Source organism: Dermacentor variabilis, chromosome 9 (genome assembly GCF_050947875.1).
Source record: "Dermacentor variabilis isolate Ectoservices chromosome 9, ASM5094787v1, whole genome shotgun sequence".
Lineage (NCBI taxonomy): Eukaryota > Metazoa > Arthropoda > Arachnida > Ixodida > Ixodidae > Dermacentor > Dermacentor variabilis.
Genome location: NC_134576.1, coordinates 82,244,576 through 82,267,692, shown reverse-complemented (window position 1 = coordinate 82,267,692; position 23,117 = coordinate 82,244,576). Strand labels below are relative to the sequence as shown.

Here is a 23,117-nt window from a genome sequence, read left to right as displayed (position 1 = left end):
GCGTTAATGTGGGCCAGGAAGTTCAGTTTAGTGTCAAACGTTACGCCTAGAAATTTATAGTGTTCTTTGACCGGTAGCATTGTATCATGCAATGTGAGACCTGGAGTACAGTGTAATTCTCGCTTCTGGGAAAAGAGAACTGTAACAGTGTTGTGTGTTGAGAACCGGAAACCATTTTTGTTAGCCCATTGTGTAAGATTACTTATCGTTATTTGTAGTTGTCGTTCACAGGTGGATAAGCTTGAGGCGCGGCAAGCCATTTGCAAATCGTCAACATATATTGAGTGCATAACAGATTCTTATTCACAGAGTTCATTTTGACTATGAAGAGCGTCGTGCTCAGAATGCAACCTTGTGGAACGCCATTTTCTTGTGTGAATGTGCGCGAGAGCATTGTGCCGAGACGTACTTGAAATGTTCGGTTTGACATGAAATCGCATAGACACTCTAGCATTCTTCCGCGAATTCCCATGTCAGCCAGGTCTCTCAAAATTCCGTATCGCCATGTGGCATCATATGCCTTTTCAAAATCAAAGAAAACCGCGAGGCAGTACTGCTTGTGAAGAAACGCGTCACATATTTCATGCTCTAGTCGCACGAGATGGTCAGTGGTGGAGCAGCCCTTTTTGTATCCGCACTGGTGTTTGTCTATTAGGTTTCTTGTTTCTAGGATGAATGTGAGTCTTACGTTTATAATGCTCTCATAAGATTTGGCTAGACAACTACTTAGTGCGATGGGTCTATAGCTGCTAGGGGATGTTGCGGGTTTACCAGGTTTTAGAAAAGGCACTACTATCGCTTTTTTCCAATCTGTGGGCATTACCCCAGACTCCCATATTTTATTGAAAAATTTAAGAAGTGCCCCTACCGACGCTTGGGATAGGTGTGCCAGCATTGTGTAGTGCACATGGTCAAGACCTGTTGCCGTTTTTTTACCAGCAGAGAGAACTCTGTTTAAAAGTAGAATACACTTGGTTACTGCAAATATTATCTCTGTTTTTGTCCAATTGAGCTCTGTGCCACCAGGTGGCTACACCATGCAGGCCGTTCATGTTTATGCCTCCGCTCATCCAGTAAAACGCCCAGTTCACCAGCGTTTACCCAAATACCAGAAACGCTACATACCTCTATTATGCCGGTCTTGGCAATGTAAATTTCAGGCCTAGTAGCACTGCATCATAAAGCTAAGCGCACAAACCTTGTGCTATATAGGAGGCGTTGGCTCAGCGTGCATACCTGTAGGGGCCTGATGAGGAAGCGCAGACGATAGGAGCAGCTTCCCCGGAACTCCTCCAGGCGACGCTGACGTTCGTCCAGGTTGTGCAGCTGCTCCTCAAGGCGGACCGTGCGTTGTTGATCAGCACCCCCTCCATGTCGTGCCAGCGAGTCCAGCTGGGTGCGAAGGGCACGCCGCCGCTCGCCGACGTCCGCCACCTCAGTCGCTGCACTACGCTCGCCCAGTACCAGACGTAGGGGCAGGGCAGACATCCCAAAGCCCTGCACCGGTACACGGACAGATGAACAAAGTTAGCCTTCTGAATGCAGGGCGTTGCTGCCAGCTGTGTCATGGAGTTCCCATTCTGAAGAGAATCACATTCAATTTGTCTCAACGTGACACGCTAACTGCATTCACACGGTGGTGACAATCATGGATGAATCAATAATGTGACACATTCACATGACGGCAGGGAAAGCAGACAATAACAAATACAACCTAACACTACCTCACTTCTCAAAGCACGAGCAATGGGGCGAATGTGTCAGAAAGCTCTGGGCGTTCACGCACGACATTCGTGCGACTTGGACTGAACTTAATGTGCTGTCGTTTTGCCATCCACATGTTGAACCCAACACAAGAGTTGAGCTTCCGCTGTATTATGAATGTCTTCATGGAGAGTGAGCCCTGAAGGAATGCGGGACCTATGATCCCAAGATACGCAACCCAGAAGCTCAAATCACATTTTGCTCCATCACATGAAGCAGCTTTAGCAGACTTTAAATTAAAATGGTATTTTTGCCAACACGTTGCTTTTCCTGCTATTCAAACAAAAATTAACCACCACTAAAATTATTAATTTTATTTTGAGTAATTAGCATCTTAGAAAAAGAATGTAATCTTGGTTGTTGTATGATCGGCGTCCTGTGGTCGAAATCAAGCTGACAAGTTCTCAAGGTTCAGAATCACTCAAAAAGTGCAGCAGGTTTTTACACTGGTACATCCTGTCGGAACTTGAGACACGTGACCCAAGCAACATCGACTCATAAGCTTTCTCATAACACCTATGTTGCACACGAATAAGAGCTGCCATGAAATTTTATTTAAAACAACTTTTGCACATAGATGTCGCGACCACTACGCATGGGTTTCGTGATCACAAGTCATTTTGGGAAAGGCAGGCAGCAAGTGGTCATGGCTAAGTCACGGATGGCGGGGGCTGTGCACAGACGACTGAACGAGTGACTTCGGCACGAAGTGCTGGAGTAATGACGCAAAATTATCCACTTGCCAGTATTTTGCATCACATGAACATTAAAAACAAACACTAAATCAACTTAGACTGATAAAGTGTTCTTTCCAAGCTTCCATTTTTGTTAATTTCAGAGTAACAGATTCATTATTATAAGATAAAATGACAGTCAAAATTCCATTTTTGAAATCTGCATCAAAAACCCAGTGTCGGGATGTCAGTATTACTTTTATATTTTGGCCATCATGGCTCTCTAAAGTATACCTGAAACTTGCAAAGTGTTCAGTTTTTGGCTTTGTTTATTGTGGCTGGTGCATCATAGGCGTAGTCGCCTTTGCACCACTAAACCCTACATACCAACCTACCATGACTTTGTTTAGAATAAAATCTCTCACACATGACAAGTAAATTATATAAACATAGAAAGTGAACTTGGAAGTCGATGCTCGTCCTGTCACTTCTTTGCTTTTGTCTCTCGGTTGCACTGTTAGTCTGTTGTCATAAGTCACCAACCAGCCTGACAGTTTTAAGCTTTTTCCACTGCGGTCACAGCAAGTGCTTAAGATCGGGACTTTAAACCAATTTTGCGGCACACGCAAACCCACAGCAGTCATTGAGAGCAGCTTCCAAGACCCATATACGCAAGGCCGCTTCCTAGCGCTACGTAAAACACCACTGACCGTGTAGACAATTAGCAGGAACATGCCAACCAGCACAAACAGTGACAGCAGGAACCTCAGGGAGTCCTCACCGCCTGCACAGTTCATGAGGAACACAACAAAGACACACACTCAAAGATGAATTATTTAAGTAACACTAAATGCACTAACTCAAGTTATAAAATATCAGGATGTACAGAATGTCAAAGAGAGAAAAAAAAAAGACATTGTTGAGTTTGTCTTAGAAGTGCACAGCAGCTTATCAAGAATGCCATAGTCTCGGGCGTCGGATTAGCTTCGGCTTCCTTGGGGTCCTTGAACGCACACCTAATATGTGCGCACAACCACTGTTGCCTTTTGCCACCACTGGAATGCAGCTACCAGGGCTGGGATTCAAGAACTCAGACCTTGTGCTCAACTGCAGAAGGCCACAGCGCTGAGAGAGAGACAGAACGATTGCTCTAGGCATAGACGTTGGGAAGCAGGCACAGGAAAGGGAGCAAAATATGTCTCACACACAATGCTTAACGCTTTGAGGGTTGATTTTTTTCGCCATATGCGACCGCCCAGGGTGGATTTTTTTTTATTATTATTGCAGATTCCAATTCTTCTTAGGGACTTCTTTCGAAAAAAATTTACCGCAATTTTTCTAGGATGATCGTAAAGTGAGAAAAAATATTTTGCGTTGGTGATAGGCTACGGGGTTGGGGTAGGTGTTCGTCTGAAGTCGTCTCCAATACCCTAATACATGTAAGCCATTGTAAGCGAAAAGCGGATCTGTTCCATATTATGTGGTCTTGCCCAGCCGAAAATCACACAAATCACAAAATAAGTAATACTGAGCAGTGGGAGGCCGTGTTGCTCAGCTTCGACTCTGACCTGCAGGCCCAGGTCATCAAGAGAGCTGACGAAGCCGCCCGGGCCCAGCGGCTTGTGGCTGCCTAACAACAAGGTCATCCGTCAATACCTTGTTTTCAAATAAAGTATTTACTCACTCACTCTCTTGCGTCGGTGTATATGTACTCTTCATTCATGAATAACAACAACAGAAACAGAAATAAACTTACAAAAATTAAAAATTTGATGCATTGTTACACATAGTTCAAGGCTTTGGAAATGCGCACACGAGGATATTTCGCAAGACTCAAATGTTCCTGCTCTTACACTAATATGTACATCCATAGTATAATCGAACTGCGCAAGTGCGGGCACTTAAGAAAATTGTGTGGTTGTGTGCCCGTCAAAAAAGCAAAACGTGGGAAAAACTTCTGCTAATCTTCATCTTATCGCCAACAGAGGCGATTAGTTTTCGCGAGTCTCAAAAAAAAAAAGAGAGAAACAGAAACCCATGCAAGGCAGCATGCTTCCTATGCGCACCCCTGTGAGCACTAAATAAGCGAGAAACAAGCAGTTGCCCTTTGAGCAATTAGTAACAAGATATCCATCAATTTTACAAGCACAAGAAGCCGAAACCACCCGCGGAACAAAATCCAAACCGCCGCCTGTCCGCCTACGGTAGTACATAGACGCGCGGGAGCAAACTAGCTCTAAAACAAACCATACAACGAAAACCAAGAGAGGGAGGCGTGCGAAAAAAAATTCCCTGTATTCCCACATAGTGGCAGCACGTAAAAAAGAAAAAGTTAGGAAATTGGTGCACTTTTTAAATGTACAGATGGCGCTGTAAATATACGGCATCGACCACTTTTGGACTTGTTCGTGGCGCCATATATTTACGTCATTGACCCTGAAAGGGTTAATAGTTAAGCAACTCTTTGATGTTAGTCCGTCACCAAACTGAGTCCTCAGAAGAGGTTACCTCCTTAAGGCCAGTATGTTTGCTGGAATGTCTTTTAGTCATTCCCACTCCCAGACTATGTGAATGGAGTTACCTCCCTTGAGCACGCAGAGCAGTTCACTTGCAAAGGTGACTGCACTGGGTTGGGGTTATTGCATTGCAATGGCCACTGACATAATGCGAGGATGTCGTCCGCCTTGGCATACCTCGCTCTTGCCCTGGTTGGAAGGACTTGTGCCCCTTGGCATTCGATGCGATATCGAGCTACAGGCAGCAGCACCATTGGGAGTTTCGTACGCAACACGACATGTGATTTAGTTTCTTTCTGCACGGTCTGCACCCACGACGTCTGAAACATGCCATGGTAGTGGCTGTGAAGAAAGTCGGCAGAGTTCAGTGCAGACAGGTGGTCGGCGACATGCATTGAACTGTTTGTGGGGGCGCTTCACCGTGAATGATCTGGCCCGATTTTACGGCATTGAAACGCACTGACTGCAGTGAACTGATTATATGTTGCACTCCAAAGTCACATCTTTGCATCAAATGCACCCAGTTTTCTTCTTTTTTTTTTCTTTTTTTCAAATAAGTGCAAAGTGTCATTCAATGGGCAACTCGCACTCAGCCAACTCGTGCGTTTCAACACTTCCCAGGAGGCTTTAGTGCATGTTTTGCTTGTGTTCTGTATGCTCAGCTAGAAATGTTGTGCAAATTAATTATTACCGCATCCTCTGCAAATCTTGCACTGGTTATAAAAAAGTCAGCAACCTTTACAACGAAGTTAAAGTGGTGAGATAATGTGCATTTTACATCACCAAATTTAGGCATACATCTTCCTTTCTTTCTTTTCTTTAATTTGCCGTGACACGTAAGCAGTTCATGCATTAATTAAACAAGCTCATGACAGCACATTAGCAGGATCGCCAGGTCCCTTCTGAATATTTTTATTGTAGTAGCACTAAAAACGTGTAATTGAGGCACAAAGCTGCCCTTGCATGGTTATGCGCAAAGTCTGTGATCATCCATAGAGGCTAAAATCACTAAGTTGTTTTATTTGAGCTAAAATAATGGCCACTGCTTTCCGTCCAGCTAACAACTCCACACAGAAGATCTAAAGGAAAAGAGTTAAAATTATGTACTATCGACAGTTTGGATATCGGTGAGCAAATGGCATTGCCATTGACTTAACTAACAGTTAAGTAAAGCTAAACACAAGGAATTTATTTACCGTCGCTGACCAATTTTTCGGACCAGCTCAATTATTCCAACAACCCCACAGCACCACCCCCTTCAGACGCAACACAGCATGCAATTTAGTTTGTAGCGGCAGCAGCATTGGCGTCGCACGAGGGATGACGTAGACGCTCGCGTCTACACGAGGCTCGAGCGGCTGGCGCTCCGGCACGGGCTAGCGTTCCGAAAGAGATCATTAAAAAGAATGCTACGCTAAGAGACGGACTGTCGGTTCTTCCTCTCCTGTGAGAACCCGAGACTTCAACGAGCTACTCAAACTACTCGGAACGACACGTTTTCGCACAACTGCTTACCACCCTCAGTCCAATGGACTAGTTAAACGTTTTCACCGGCATCTCAAGGCCTCCCTTATGGCACATGAATCGCCGGAGAAGTGGGTCCTACATTTGCCCCTTGTCTTACTTGGCATCAGAGCCGCACTCAAGAGTGACCTAGGTTGCTCCTGTGCTCAGCTAGTCTACGGCACCCACCTACGCCTTCCGTGCGATTTCTTTGTCGCCACCCCCCAAACGCCTATGCCATCACCTGCCGACTACGTTGCCGAACTGCAAGCTTTGTTCAGCCAGATGCGCCCCGTGCCTACACGTTCACAAGAAGCAAGGTCCCCGTACGTTTCTCCCGCACTCAGCTCTGCTACCCACGTTTTCGTGCGTAACTGTGCTGTGCGGAAGCCTTTGCAACTACACTACTCCAGGCCATATTGTGTTCTAGAGCGTCGTCCGACGACGTTTGTTGTGAATGTCAACGGCCGATCAGACACAACTGCCCTGGAACGTCTCAAACCCGCCTACATAGAAGCACCCACGCCATCAGCTCCACCAGTATGCGACGCGACCCTGCTGCATCCTTCGCCGCCGCCAGTGCACGTGACACCCAAGACCAACGCCAAGACACGCCGCGTCACGTGGACTTTACATCGTTCGTCGAACTTTCCTCCTCTCTAGGGGGGAGCCCTCTGTAGCGGCAGCAGCATCGGCGTCGCACGAGGGATGACGTAGACGCTCGCGTCTACACGAGGCTCGAGCGGCTGGCGCTCCGGCACGGGCTAGCGTTCCGAAAGAGATCATTAAAAAGAATGCTACGCTAAGAGACGGACTGTCGGTTCTTCCTCTCCTGCGAGAACCCGAGACTTTAACGGTCTACGTGGTCGCTCGTCGCCACAAGTTTTTCGGGCATTATCTACTCCCACAACGTCTGAAACATGCCATGAAAGTGGCTGGGAAGACAGTTGCCAAGAATTCAAGTCATCTACCGCACCCTCACTTTTGCTGAAAAAGTGGGTTCTTGGCTTTCAGAGAGTCATCCAGATGCAGCGTGTAGATCTGTGCTAACTCGACACCAAACCATAACTTAGGTCGACACCAGGCAAAGTTGTGCCATAGGTCTAACAGCCAAGACAGTGCAGCTACAACGGAAATTGTTCAGCAGCAGAACACAACACCACAGCTACTAAACTCACACAGTAGGTAGGCATGCACAAGTGATTTTGTTCTTGATGCGATTTCTGTATGGTTTTTCCAATTACCAGCAGCAAGAAACAGCTGGTTTGAAACAGGGAATAAGAGATCAACACGAAAGGCTAGCCTAAACTAGCCAAATATTTCTCTTCAAAGTTAAATTGCCCATCTATTGTCCTTTTTTTGTACAAGATGTCAAATTCAAGCTTACTTTTCCTTTTCCTCCTTTTCATTCACTTGCATTGTACGAGTTCGTCAACCCTTAGCGAAAACACGTCGTTCATATTCAAGCGGGTACAACTTCAGCATTTTTTCTTACTTCATTGGGAAATGTGCCCTATGCAGCACCTAATGCAGGTGTCTATAATGAAAGATTGGTCCTCTGGCTTTCAAGCTAACTATAAGCTGCTATGAACTCTTGCATTCTGTTGATGTGTGTGTGTTTCCCTTAAATGCGAATGACCCTGTATATGTCAACACACAGTGACATGTCATGGATGTCATGGGCCACACTGACCAACTTTTCAATCCTTCTTTGGCAAAAACAGGTGCTGATCGGAAACCACTTTCATGCTTCCATCACATCTATCACTGACTCTAGTACATTCAGGATGGCTGTTACTGATTATACCGTGCAACACTATTGCTCATTTGTATGTTTATTTTGCTCTTATACCAAATGTTACCTCTTATTTTTTTTAGTTTGGACAGGCTTTCTTAAAAAAGCCCCATGGAGCACATTGTGTAACAAAGCCTCTTCAGGTAGATTACCCAAAATATGTGGACACTAATTATGCAAGAATTTTAATGTCCAGACAACTTATCCATAATCCATCTTTTTCATTTCATTCACTAAACAAGTTATTCATTCTAAGGCCCACATTGCCATTCTGCAATTGAATAAAGCCAAGCAGTCATGAAGTCATGTTTCCTAAGTGAAGTCCTAAGACTAGCACTACATATGACATATCCTTCCAAAAACTCTGCAAAGAAATGCATTGGTATTCCCGTTAAGACTGTCCATAAATACTAGAGAGTTCTTGGGGAAAACTGTTTACTGGAATGCTGATGCATTTCATAACACATTTTAATGACAGATTACAGTCGATCCCGGATGCATCGAACCCGGATATATCGAATTAGTGCCTATATCGAACAGTTGGAAAATCCCCTTGGGAATTCCATGCAAAAGTATAGCGATATTATTCGCGTATATAGAACTCCCGTGCACCGGCCATATCGATGTATCGAACTCCGTGCCGGGCTGCGCCCCGGCAAGTGCGCTTCTCCCACCATACCCCACCCCTGCAAGTGCCCTTCTCTCCTCGCATCCCACCCCCGCAAGTGCGCTTCTCCTCACGAAGCTCTCGCGATGTTCCCGCGATTTCACGCGCGCCGCCCCGCACTCTGAGAAAGGGGCGTGTTGGTAAAAGGCACGTGACGAGGATCACTTGGAGTGCGATTGGGTGTGAAAGGGAAGGTGAAACCACGCTGACCGCAGGCGCCCGTTTCCTGTGTTTTGGTTGGCTGACACCACTGGCACAGCGAGACAAACTAGGTCAGTGCAGCTTGGGCTTGCGGTAGTGCGGAGACACGGAGCAGTGCGTCTTTTGATTCGCTTTGTTCTTTTTATTCATGAGGCCCACACGAAGGCTTGAGGCTCATGTGGTGCAGTGCGTTTTTCTTTCCGCTTTTGGCATGTGTTCCGGAGCCATGGCCGCGAAAAAATGCAAGAATTTTGATTTTTCAACAAAGGCGGACATCATTCGACGGGTGGAGGCTGGCAAGAAAAAGTCGTCGGTCGCCGCGGCATTCGGAATTCCTTGCAACACCCTGAGTACGATCCTCAAGAACAAAGCCGATGTCAAGCTGAAGGCACTGCAGTCCAGTCACCCTGGAGCATGTCGTGTGCGCGTCCCAACCTTTGACAAGATCGAGAAGGCATTGCACGCCTGGTTTTTGGAGACACGTGCCAAGAACATACCTATTGACGGCCCAATGCTCATGGAGAAGGCCAATTGGTTTGCTGTGGCCTTCAGAGAAGAAAGCTTCACTGGTGGCACTGGTTGGCGGCAATGATTTAAGAGTCGCTACAGCATCGTTGGAAAGACCCTTTCGGGCGAAAGCGAGGCAACTAGCACAAGCCACATAGAGAAGTGGTTGTCCGAAGAGTGGCCGAATGTTTCTGACAGCTTTTCACCGTCGTAAATATTCAACGCAGATGAGACGGTACTGTTTTGGCAAATGCTGCCGAACAAGACTCTGAATCTGAAGGGCATTGCATGCCATGGTGGAAAGAACAGCAAAGTGCACGTATCGATTTTGCTTGCTGCAAATATGGATGGGTCATGCAAAGGCCGTTTGTTATCGGAAAGAGCAGGTCGCCACGCTGCTTTAAGAACGCGAAAGGCCTCCCAGTTCGATACGCGTCCAATAAGAAAGCTTGGATGACACGCAGTTTTTTTCGTTGAGTGGCTATAGGCGTGGGATGCCGAATTGGAGAAGTCTGGCTGCAAAGTTTGTCTTCTTCTTGACAATTGTTCGGCCCATCATGTCGTCTGCCCATTAAAGCAGATCACTCTCAAGTTTCTGCCACCAAACACAACGGCAAAACTTCAGCCTCTCGACCAAGGCATTGTGAAAGCATTTAAGGTTGGGTACAGACGACCACTGGTGCAGAGGCTCCTAATCAACTTTCGATTAGGAATCGAACTCAAGGTGCACCTCCTAGGAGCCATTCAAATGCCGGCTGGTGCTTGGAACGACGTGAAGAAAAGCACAATTGTTAACTGCTTCCGCGAAGCAGGCTTTGTGGTAGCTGCAGACGACGGATGTCTTGACAGTGAAGACGATGACGCTGGATGCCTGGACAGCGAATTTCGCGAGCTCTCGGCATTCCCAGGCGGCGTTACAGCACGCGATTTCGGCAGCGCTGACGACGGCGTGTAAGCTGTAGCGGATCGCGCTGATGCGGAGATTGTGGCTGACATGGGTGACGAGGACGCAGACTCAAGCAGCGGCGAAGGTTCCGACGAAGAGGACCAACCACCATGCATTGCAGCTGAACTTGCATCAGCTTTCAGCGTCATTCGCCACTGTTGTGGCACAATGGAAGGAGCTGGCCTTTCTCATGTGGACACTGTCAACAAGCTTGAGGACCGCTTAATGAACTTGATGGTGCAGAAGAAAAAGCAAGCAAAGGTCACAGATTTTTTTTCTTCCGAAATAAAGTGCTCTTGTCATCGCGCTGTGTTTTTGTTTTTTTACGCGCCTTGGAGGCACAGATCGGTAAGTTCCCATTAGCGACGACATTGGTAAACTGCCTTGAGATGTGTGGAGTTGTTAGAGAAGCTTTTGACATGCATATTTTATATTTCGAATTATCAATATATCGAACTATTTCATGATCCCCTTCGAGTTCGATATATCCGGGATCGACTGTATCACAAAAGTTGCGCTTTTCTTAAAATTTCTGCAAAGTAAACATAATTTCACTACTGCTCTGCTTAAATTTTAGGATTGCAAAGTGCACCCTAATTTGAATAGTAATTAGCAAGTTGATTAGTAATTGTTCTTACCTGCTACCTAGACACTACAGTTTCTCATGAAGGGAGCTCGTGCCTCTTTAATAAATCTGCCAGAAAAGGCAGAGCAGTGTTATCTGTCAAAGGCAATTTAAACAAAACCGTGTTTGAACTAAAAATTGCCTAGGAGAATACTTGAGGACAGCACACATCTTTATACAGATGTATTTTCAACTCTTCCATACAAGATATACCTAGGTGGTACAACACTGCTGCTCTGTCTGTTCTTTGTTGTGTCCGTAAAGCCTAATTACACTCTTAATTCTTGAGCACGGAGGGAAAGTAGGCAAACAAACACTCACGGCTGGCCGCCAGTTCATCCACCAGAAAACGGATCTTGTCCCACTCCGTGCTGTTGCTCGGAGGAGCCTGCCTCAATGGAATTACTGCCCTGCATGTCAGAGCAGTTGCCGATACGCGATCAGTACTCCAGTGATGGCACCTCGGTGGCTCACGTAATGAATGACAGCAGATATGCAAGTCTCGCAGCGAAATCAATTTTTTTACAGGAGAAAAAAGTAATTGAAACCTGGGTCCAATGCTTTGAAGCTACTGGCCGATTCGTAAGACACAGAAAATGGATTGTGAACAATGTGCAAAGAATTGAAAAAGAAACAAATTGTAGCCATGTATGGCAGTCTCACCCCGAACCTTACGCAGCCATAAGCTGGAACAGTCCAACAGTGCTCTTTTTCTTGGACTCATGTTTTAGAGGGAAATATCTGCAGTGGAGCATCGCTGACATGTTGCTGGTTAACATGCTCCCAATAAAAAAAAAGTCATTCCCACTGGACTCTTTTTGCTTGTTGTTATATTCCCAGTTAACATGATTCCCCCTGGTAGGTATGTTCAATGCTTCAGATAAATATTGATTGTATTATGCATTTCAGGAATCCCACAAGATAAATTAATGTGTTAATGTATCCAGCCTCAACGCTGGCAGAGGCTTCTTTCAGTGTACCACATGTGCGAGCTGCCATGGTAATTCCAACAATGCACTTCCGTAATTAACAATTCCAACAATGCAAGTTCGTGCTTCCGTTGCACTGTACCCAGCAGATGAAGAGGCCGGAGCATTGCAAATCGAGGTTATGGCACTGAATATGCAACCACTATGAGTTACAACAACCAACACCCCAAGTGTTTTTTTTTCTTTTGTTGTTGTTGTTGTTTATTCCAAGTGTAGTTTTGAACAAGCTAAATTCCCTTGCAATCCACATCCTAATCCACTCATCACCTAAAAATCTGCAAAGTGGATTGCAAATTAATTGCCCAGTTGACATTTGTCACAATGATCAAAATAAGTTCACTTCATCACACAATAATAGTGGTCAAAATGGTCAAACAAAGCACATAATGGAAAAATTGTAAATGGCCACCAGGGTTCACGCTCAGTGGCACTTTCCATATTTTATTTTTTTTTACAAGCAGGTTTTAGACATATGTATGTAGCATGGCTAGCGCAGATTTAATTTCGTTGTAGTAGTGCTGTTTACAACGTGAATTTGTATGTTTACTTGTATTAAAATCTGAAATGGCCTTTAAGTCCCATTACCTCAGTCCTATACCTGTGGGACCACTTCTACTACTGCTTACAATATTGGACACTGAACCCAGCCTTGTGGCAATTGTAACGCTAGGTTAAAAAGAATACGCTTGCCTAGAGCACTCTACTGCCGCTGCAAGTGCTTTATGACTGCCTCGGACCACCTATTAATATTTGGACAACCTCCACACACAGATGCTCGCAGCAACTACCTATGGTTGTTCCGTGGCATGGCTTACAAACATGCCAAGACCTAAGAAGAACAGCCACTGTGGGACTCACCCAATAGTGAGCAGCACACCCGCCACCAACAGGAACAGGACGGTGTACTTCAGTGCCGACACAGCCCGCTGCACACAGATACACACGGAGAGCTTTTCCACAAGCCAAACTGACTACAGGGGCACGGTTCTTGCGTATAAATTTGACCCTCAAAGAGCCAACTTATTCACCATGGCCAATGCCATGGTGAATGCTGGGAGCACTTCAAGCCGATAAAGTGAATGTTGGAAGCAAAATTTTCATTTAGGACCCGAATTTTATAATAGGCACTTTCAAAAATTGATAAGTTCAAGAAAATGAAAGTACTAAGTTTACAAATTCATAGCTCTGCACAAAGAACAGACATCGCAGTTCTGTAAACTGCATCCATTAGAGCATTCAAAGCAGACAAATTTGATTCATCAATATATATCTTACGTAAATTTGTTACACTGCTTGGAAGGATTTTGCAAAAGTCCTACTCACATATTGGTGGTCTAGTTGAGAGCCATATACATAATACATCAATTTTGTCCGCTTATCTATCAGAAACTATTGGATACAATTTACAGAATTGTGATATTGTTTTTCAGTGCTGAGTTACAGTTGTAACCTTCATAGTGTCGTTTTCTGAAAATTTTTATTAAAATATTGACGGCATAAATGCAAATTTCGCTACCAATAGTCACTAGACTTTAACTTTTCATTTAAATGGAATGAACCTCATCAAATTGGGTACAGTGGTTGCCGAGAAAAATTTTTTAAAAATTAAATTGTGGGGTTTTTACGTGCCAAGACCACTTTTTGATTAGGAGGTACACCGTAGTGGGGACTCTAGAAATTTGGACCACCTGGGGGTCTTTAACGTGCACTTAATTCTAAGTGCAGAGATGTTTTCGCATTTCACCCTCATGGAAATGTGGCCGCCGGCATGATCACATTTAAGTGGGGTCAAAAAAAAAAGAAAAATTATTTTTTTTTTTCCTTTACCATGTATTTAGATAAAAGACGCCGAGCTAAAGCTTCATCTTAAGTGTACATTGAGCAAGTGCCCGTCACTGCTAGGGTCATTCGCATGCTGCCACATGGGAAGGCTTAGTGACACTTTACTGCAGAGCACGCTTGCCGGCGAGTGTGTTCCGCGAACATATTTCACGGGAGCAAACATTAGCAAACTGCTAATGTTACAAGGCAATAAAGTGTGCCAAACTTAAAAAAGAAAGAAAAAAAAAGAAAGCAGCAGCAAAAGAAAAAGTACTCTCACTCTCAGGCTGTTTACGGTCATGCTGGGTAATGGCCGCGCAGTTGTTTGGCAGAATGCGTCATTTGGACTGGGTATTGGTCAAGTATTCTTGTCTTGTTCTAGTTCTAATCTAGTTATTGTGGTAGTAATGAATTACTTGCACTTAAGTTGATTGTAAATGCTGTTTCTAACAATAACAAACTGTTTCTGTGCAGGGATTTTTAAACTAACAAATATATGCTCTGCCTTTTCACTCTTGACTGCCATCATCACCAATTTGAAAGAACACTTTTCATTCTCGTGCAGCAGCGCGCCACAAAAATGATGCTTAGTGCGCTGACGTGCCCTTGCTCAAAGTCCACTCTAGTTTTCCCGTTTGACAGACGTATAAGCCTCTCTTGAGTGCATGTTAATTAAAGGCTTTCGCTTGTTGGGCATGCTTAGCCTGCTCTGGTGTGAGCAGTATTGTTGCACGATCTTTGCAATGAAGTGACGTTTATCCCAAGCACTTTGTTATAAAGGTGTTAGATTGTATTTGGCTTGTTCCTGCAGAGTGTGCTCGTTAGCAAAAACTCACTCCTGGCACAGTAGTGTAATATGCCTTTCTGGTGCATTACCACCGTTTACATGGGTGAAATCTGCTAACAAAATCCAATGTAATGTGCCATGTTGCATTCATGCAAACACAGCAGTAGAAGAATCGCCTGCTAAATTCATTCTTCATATAAGAATATTCTGCTAGGCTCATCGATGAAACATTGCTATGGCTACTGAAACACAAAACCAATAAAAACATGATGGTGAAGCGGTATGAGCACAAGTACAACCGTGTCATGTTGTCTGTCCCTCAGGTTAGCCCATCCCTTGCGTCTGTCCCTTTGATAAGGAGTGCTCAAGTGAACTGTCATTGTGTTAGTAGGGCAGTAAACTAATGAATTTGACAGTTTACTTAAACACTGCCCGCTTGTTTGTGATGTATGAAAGCAGATACGAATACTTCTAGATAAAGTGCTTGCGAGTGGGCTTTGTACTGTTTACTTGTTTCTATCTTGGTCCTTGCTTTTGGATTTGTCCAAATTAGTCTTCTCTGCACAGATAAAACTAATGTTCAGAGATTGGCAAGATGCCACTGTCACAGATGACCTTTTCTTATTAACGAAGAAAGGGATGCCACAACTGTGAAAATACAATTCCAGCTTTTATGAAGGTTCCACTAAACGTGTACCATTTATAAGAGGCAAATCACAGTCAACCATGACAATTGGTTAAACATGATGCATTTAGGCACGAAACAAAGTGCAGTATTCTTTCGTAGAATAGTTCTTGGATGGTACCTCCTCACACAGCTGCCTGTGTACGCCTCATGCAAGTGTGGGACCCTCCTTGCGTGGCTCGAAGCTTGTAGGAACACCTAACACAGCCCGACCTCCGAGGTTACTCCTTAGAATGCCTATGCAGGTGACTGCAATGTTCACAATTTATGTTAACCTTGGAAGAATTGTTTGCTCCCCTCAGTCATGGTTCTCTCTACATTTAAGTTCATATCTAGGCATATGTTGCATAGTTTTTAGGGCAGTTTTTAAAACCTAAGCTGAGCCTATATTTAGCTTCAGCACCTCTTGACAAGTTCCAGCTTTACAGCACAACTGCCTTACTAAAGGATATATTTATCCCTAAAGAGGCTAAACACAGAGAGGAAAAATGATTACGACATGGGTGGTTTTTGTGCCATCTTTTAAGCGATACATGTTTTCCAGCAAACACCAACCAGGCCAAGAACAAGCCCTACTGAAGCGCAGCTGTGCACACCCACCGAGCAGGCTCCCCTGTCGATGGTGTCATCCTTCTCCTCCGAGAAGAAGTAGGCGAAGGGCAGAACCACGAAGGCCAGCAACACCAGCAGTCCATACAGCACTACGAGCATACAAGCCACGTGAGGTAGAGCTCATCAATAGCACCAGTCACAGTGAAACTCGCCCATAGGGCCCGTGCTTTGGAATTGGGACACGGTGGTGAAAAGCGTGGGGTCCTGCTAACTGTAGCGTCTCCTATCGACATAAAATTCCGCTGCCCCAAGCCACCACAATGAAAATTCAAATTGTGGGGTTTAACATATCAAAGCAGCACGCAGGCTATGGGACGCTGCGGGAGGGATTAGGGTTTCCAGTGTTATTTCGACCCCCTGGAGGTTGAGAAGTTCTGAAAGTTGGACCAGTTTGTACAGGCACCACAGAAAGTAATTTCGAGGACGAAAAAAGTAGATATGTTAAACACAACTGCAGACAAGTGGCAATTGTGTCTAAAGGGCCAATGTTTTGGTTCTCGTTTACTTTCTGCGGCACCACTACACCAGAAATGCACCTAGGGTTCTATAATGGGGACTTGGAAGTACACGAGCGTTTTTGCATTCTGCCTCCAGTGCGGTGCTGCTGCGGCGGCCAGGTACAAAACCCACAACTGCATGCTCGACAGAACACCGAAGCCATTGGGCTTATATAGTGGCAGGCACACTAAAAGGCAAAATCTAATTAGATGCATAAGCTCACTGTAAGCACATCGAAACTACACTGCACTGCATTTTGCTGTGTAGTAGCACCAAGCCACAAAAGATGTAACTCGGTGAAGCAGCAAAAAGAACTCTCTCAAAGGGGCACTAAATTTGTCCCTTTGGACAGCGTATAAAATATGGAAGCATACTCGTACTAAGCCTACTGGGACGAAGCACTTATGTGAGAAGTGAGTTATGCGAGATGTTATGTCAGCAAGCTCAGCAGAAATGGAAATACACAGCACAATTTACTGCGTATGCAAAACAATACAAACACAAGGCACATGGCCATGAATTTTACCCAAATATGTCTTCCAAACATGAAATATATTTACACAATGAGCAAAGCCAGAGCCTTGCCTGAACACGATTTACTTCGCGGAAGGACCAGATGCCTAGTCACAAATGCGTTATTGCGGGGACTACTATCCAGGCTGTATAGTGAGCCTCACATTTACAAAAGAGCCTGAGCCCAGCAAGATGGGTTTTGAGTTTGGCCCAAGCCTGTACATAGCACATTTACTAGGCAGGAGATTCTGAGAGGGTACAATGTATACCAAACACACATTAGATTAAACAAGACAACTTATATCAGAGCAAAGGCATCACTATACCTGCCTACAATCATCCAAAGATCACTCACCTGCCCATCAAAGCAGCTGTCTTGGTTATGCACATACACACTCCCACAAAAGATAACACGGTTCACAGAATTACATTCTGTGTAGATATTAAGCACTAGCACCTGCTATTTGCCACTTGTTCTCATTTGAACAAGGCCACTGCTATCATCAATCATTATAATTAAAAGCCCATCGCTGCAACACACAAAGGCAAACTTAAATATAGGAAACCAACCCTCTGCTTTGTTGGTGTGCAGACCTCTAAATGTGACAGCTACAAAATAGATAGCAAACTTACATTCCTCTTAGCTGAAATGTTAAAACATGATAGCCATTCACTCTGTCTTAACTCCGTGCTTGCATCGCAGCTGCCAAGTTTTTCCAAGGGCAGCTTAGCGGCCAATGCCATGGTAAACGCTGGGAGCAATTGAAGCCCATAAAGCATTTTTTTTTCAAGCGTATGCCAGTGTTTTGTCCACCAAACCAAATAAATATATATTACAATTGCCTTTTGCCATTCTTCAGGCTGTGCCCACATTGGTGACACCAAATGGGCAGCCAAGATTTGCTTGTGGCAAAGACCGTTCCGACTGAAAATTTATAAAGAATGGCAATGAATTTAGGATTCCTTGAAAAAAGCATTAGGTTTAGAATTCTTAATTGATCCTGCCATATTGGACAAGGTGAGCGTTATGCCATAAAAAACATGCTCCATGGTGTTAAGTCTTAACCCAACAACATGAAACATGTTCACCGATGCACCAGTAACATTCTACGAAAACATATGCCTAGTCTTTGGATCAGCAATGTAAAAGCAGGTAGCAGCAGTCAGCCCCAGCCTTGACTCGAGCAGTGGAGAAGGCTCAAAATTCTGCACAAACCGAAGTAGGCAAGCTGGACTTGCGACTGCAATGCCTTTCGATAAGACTCATTCGCTGCCCAGGGCTGGAAGGTGCCGTCGTCCCCTTTCATGGCAGACACAAGGGAGACGTCCGCTGGCACAAGTGCGGCTGCCGCCAGGCTGGTGGCCAGGGAGATTGTGCCACATGCCAGGACAAGGGGCTCCCGCTCTCGGCGCAGGCTCAGTCGCCACAGGTACACCCAGGACACGCAGAGGCACAGCTGTATGCCAAGAGAGAGGCACTATCTTTAATGAAAGCTGGAGGTGTTTTCCTGGCTGACGGCTTGGCATGCTGCTCCGGGCTAGACAGGATAAGGATTCTGGGTGGAAGTGGGGATGCAGCGGCATGTTAATTACTAGAGGCTTTTCAGATAATGAAAGGTGAGGTATGTCGTGTATCAGTGACAGGTCTGTTGCCCTCTTTCCTTTGGAGAGACTGTTCCTCAAGAGCCTGTTGCGAGCACAGGCTCTTGATGCCGTCATTGTAAGCCAAACAAGCAGTTGAAAGTTAGCAGTTCCCTTGTCCCCTTTCCTTCCAATTTCGTGCTAAGTTGCCAAAGGCATTATCGTCTGAAATTGTTCACTAACTAGCCCAGCAACGCGTACTACTCCAGATGTTGAGTGAAAGTTATGACACGCACTGTAACCAGAAAAGGACACAAACAGCACATACATCAACAGATACACACACACACTCAAACTTAGCATTAAGTCTGACTGACAGCTGTAGCTCTCATAAATGCCAGAAGCTCTTTGGCTGCACCAAGTGCACAAACAGCAAGGAATGACTGTCGGAATAGTTGATTCATGATCAGATGAAAACAGCGGTACCTAAAGGAACAAGAAAACAAAGAGCACATAGACACAGTGCCCTGACCGCGTGCTCCTTTTGTTGTCCCGTCACATGTGGTGGCGCTGTTTTCATCTAAGCACAAGTAGTGCTTCGCCACGGGCCGAAGAATGTCCTACAGTTTCATGTTAGAGTCTTGGTACAAATGCAACGTAGCCTTCACAGACTGTCTGTCTGATGAATGCCGACTGCAGTAGCATAAAACGTTCTGCAAGTTCTCAGAAGCATCAGATGCGGACAACATCAGTGAGTCTATTAATTGAAGTTTGCATTTAAAGTAGTTGTATGCCACGTTGAGCCAGATGTGGTGAAGCCGTGCTTGGTCATGTCGAGAAGCTCAGTCCTCGCAGGATGTTGAACTCGTAAGACAGGTCAGACACATGCATAAACTCAGCACAGTGTGATGGCAATGAGTGCTGTGCTGTAAAGAGGCTCCAACGTGACGTGGCTGTCTTCTGGCTAAAATGATAGCTTGTTTGCACTCGAATTGTTTACAAATGTGACATTTTGTTTAGAAGGAGAATAAAGCCAAGCATTAAATGCAGACAGCTAGGTTATTCTAAAAGCCTTGTTTGTTTTATTGCAAAGCTTTATTAGAAAGCAGGATGGGTTTTGACGCTGCAGCAGGTTGACACCAAGGAGAAGGCACTGTGGAGAGGGTTTGTGGTGGAGAGGAGTGCACAGCATGGTGCCGATCGATTGGTTCCATCAGTGATGACATCATCCCTGCTGCAGTGTGCGCACACTGATCTCAGTCGCAGCAGAAAAATCACGTCACAGTGGCACGAGTTAGACCTTTGCTCAGGATTGGCATGTTGTGCAACACTACAAAGAGAGCTCCAGACAATGCAGCCCTACATAAATGTGGAGTGATGCAGCCTGTGAAGCTGCTTTGGCCAAAAGATAAGAACCTAGACTAAAGCAGGAGGCAGCATATTTTTTTTAGTGCAAGCGAGTGATGAAAGGTGTGATTGGACCACGGAGTAAGATAAGACAGGACTGCCGACTATGCTCATCTGGAAGGGACACATTCTGCAATGCCGGTTTCTTCTTCGAAGAGTGTTTGACAGATGGCGCTATGGATGAGTAAAAACTGTGGAGGGGAGAAATGGGTCCTCCAAGAAACTGAAGGAGCAGAAGCAAGCTCAGGTCTTTCTGTCGTTGCTATAGCAATGGCACATGGTCATGCTTAGTTGCGTTCCTGCACCTGCCTGCCTATCTGTTTTGTCGTCTGCTCCGCCCATGCCCTGACACCTGTAGTGTGCATAGCTCTTGCGGTTCATGGAGTGATATTAGCAGAAGAAACAAGTCTTTGTATCATTTTATTTCATTCATTTTATACAGGCAAGATGCAGGGCATTTGTAAGGTGCGCTACATAGAATTATACAAGGCACAGGAACAGAAAATAAACAAATTATGAAAACTAAGGAGGAAAGAAACACTAGGAAAAAAGGAGGGGGACATAACGGCAGTTGGTGCAGTCTTGAGCAATGACAGATGACAGTAAAAAGAAGCTTTTAATGGAAACGTGACATTCATCACTTTCTTTATCTGAGCATCCATCAATACAAAGATGCTTCACTTGCTTCTTTTTTACTCACGATGCTCTTTGTGTTGCCCGGTTCTCTTGCGAGCGAAATTGCCGCATTCTCATTAAAACATAATAATGCAGAATTCCTGCTAGTGTTTCCTTCTTATGAACTTCACAAGAGAAGCTGAGCTTCTTATGTCTCCAATGCACAGTCAATTGTTGCTTTGTAGACATTCATCGACTTTACATGGCAAGGAAAGTAGTCCTCGGCATCGCGTGGCGATGTATCCACAAGTATTGTGTAGTACGGACACCGATCAGTGTCACAGACAGTGCTCTTTCTGCGCCTCCACAGACCCAAGGAGATAATGTAGGCACACTGAGGATGCCACCTAGGTACTTTTGCTTTGCAGGACCACCCCTGCACATCTTTATCTTGTCAGAAGTCTCTACGACGTGCTCGAAGTATTCTATGGTAATTGGTTGTCCCTTCAAGGTCAATTCAAGGCCTGGCACCCTGCAGGAGTGGCTCGACCCGCCATCGCACATCGGGCCCAAGGACTCACACCAGCTCTGGCGTGCTTTTCTGGACTTTTTCAGGGAAAAGGAAAGGCCTGGCCCCCCTTTGCAGAGCCGACCTCAGGACTACTCCCCCATCGAGGAAGAAGAGAGCCCCTGTCCCCCTCCCCCATAGAGCACCCCTTTTCTGCCGCAAGGCTTTGCCTATGAAATGCAGAAATAAAGACGTTTAAAAAAGACAAAAAAAAGCTAAAAGCACAGAGACACGCAATATGGCAAATTAGTTCTGCTGAACCCCACAAGGTATGTACTACAAGGCGACAGAAGAAACCCACACGGGTATTTTTTTAAAGAAAGCTTCTCAGTTGAGGAAAAATTCGTCCTGGCCTGGGATGGGCCTTTGCCGCAAAGTCCAGTGACACAATAGCAGCACCTGCGTAGTCCCCTCCAGTTTCTCTCCATTCGTAATCTTTCCATTCCATTCTCTTTAGAGTAGGCGCAGATAAAAAAGACAAATCAACAATATCGGCAACTTTTACAATGAATTCGTCTTGCAATGTAAAAATCTAACAATAAAGAGATTGCTTGTTGATTGAAGTTGTTGTACAGCAAAAACAATCGGCAATTGTAGGAGGTCTGTGTGAAGAATTAATATACATGTGCACCGCTGGATTGTCCTAGTCCATTGGACTGCCAGCCGCTCACAACTCTTAATATGTACATTTACCAGACAGGACGTGACACCGGCCAGGGTTTTGAGCTTAATACTTACAAACCGATTGGTCACTAAGTGATCAAGTAAAGAATGTACATTAAGTTCATGAATTTGATTGTCACTTAAATTAAGCGGCTAATCAAATGCATAAACCTCGCTTCAGACTAATAAATAAAGGTGTTACGCTGAACAGGCCATCTTGGGGTGAAAAGACTTGTTCCTGGTTTGGCGTGGAACAAATGTCACGCATTTTAATATCTCGATTTAACTTGTCACCTTCCTCGTTGACAGCAGAGTTTAACTAAACGCACGCAGCTTACATTACAGGCTGCCCACTGATGGGTAATGAAATTACTTTGGAGCGATCTATTTTTTTTTTTTTTTCAGTGAGTATACATGAACATTGTAATGCGGCGTCTCTCACAACAGAAAGCTAGCCTATCTGGTTTCGGGTAGGGCTTACAAACGCGCGAGCACAGCACACATAGGAATCGCACTGCAGAGCGACGTATATGGTTCTTCCGAAAGATGACACACTAGAATACCAGTACGTCGTCTACCGACTGTCGAAACGTCAATCACTCACCAGGCAAGCAGCGCCGAACGGTGCCCATACTGCCAAGAGAACATCGTCGGGGACCGCCATGCGCGTCTTCACAAAACAAGGAGTGACGCTACGGACCCTCCGTCACGGTCACAAGAGAGCTTTAGGCGAAAGCCTAGTAACGTCAGCGGTGGGCAACACCTCCGTCAACACTTAACACTGCGTGTGCGGCCAGAAAAAGTACGGCAAGTAACACAAACGCTACAACAGCTATCAGAAACCGCTAGGTGCGATAGCGAGTACACCATAAGTACTCTCTGTGGTTCGACGCAGCTGACAAGCGAGCAGAAGCATGTCACGTGGTATTTATTTATCGCCTCCGAGATTCGAAACGTAACCTATAGAAATCTCGGAGGCGATGCTCGAATTAATTCTTGCAATTTTCGCAACGTCCAGGAAAGCCGTCGACGCTGCATGTTTGTTAGTTGAAAGCGTTGAAAAAAGCATGAACAACCTGAAAAGGAGAGTACAGTAAGTGACAACGAAGCGCTTATGCACTTATCGCTTTCCCGAGTCCCAAGGTTTTTCTGCGAGTGTGCGTAAACATGTGGGACTTTC

The 23,117-nt window shown here is 45.1% G+C and overlaps 1 protein-coding gene across 1 annotated transcript in view; it reads right to left on the bottom strand.

The window, feature by feature from the left end:
• The window catches only part of LOC142557022 (putative lysosomal cobalamin transporter), a 42,157-nt gene extending 19,306 nt beyond the window's left edge, over positions 1–22,851 (bottom strand). The window contains exons 1-7 of the mRNA XM_075668559.1: positions 22,542–22,851; positions 18,320–18,560; positions 16,081–16,181; positions 13,046–13,113; positions 11,520–11,608; positions 3,149–3,222; positions 1,237–1,497 (exon numbers count right to left, since the gene is read on the bottom strand). Of these exons, the coding sequence (XP_075524674.1) occupies positions 1,237–1,497; positions 3,149–3,222; positions 11,520–11,608; positions 13,046–13,113; positions 16,081–16,181; positions 18,320–18,560; positions 22,542–22,601 (894 nt within the window). The 5' untranslated portion in view covers positions 22,602–22,851. The remainder of the gene's footprint in view (positions 1–1,236; positions 1,498–3,148; positions 3,223–11,519; positions 11,609–13,045; positions 13,114–16,080; positions 16,182–18,319; positions 18,561–22,541) is intronic.
• Between the last annotated feature and the right edge of the window lie 266 nt (positions 22,852–23,117).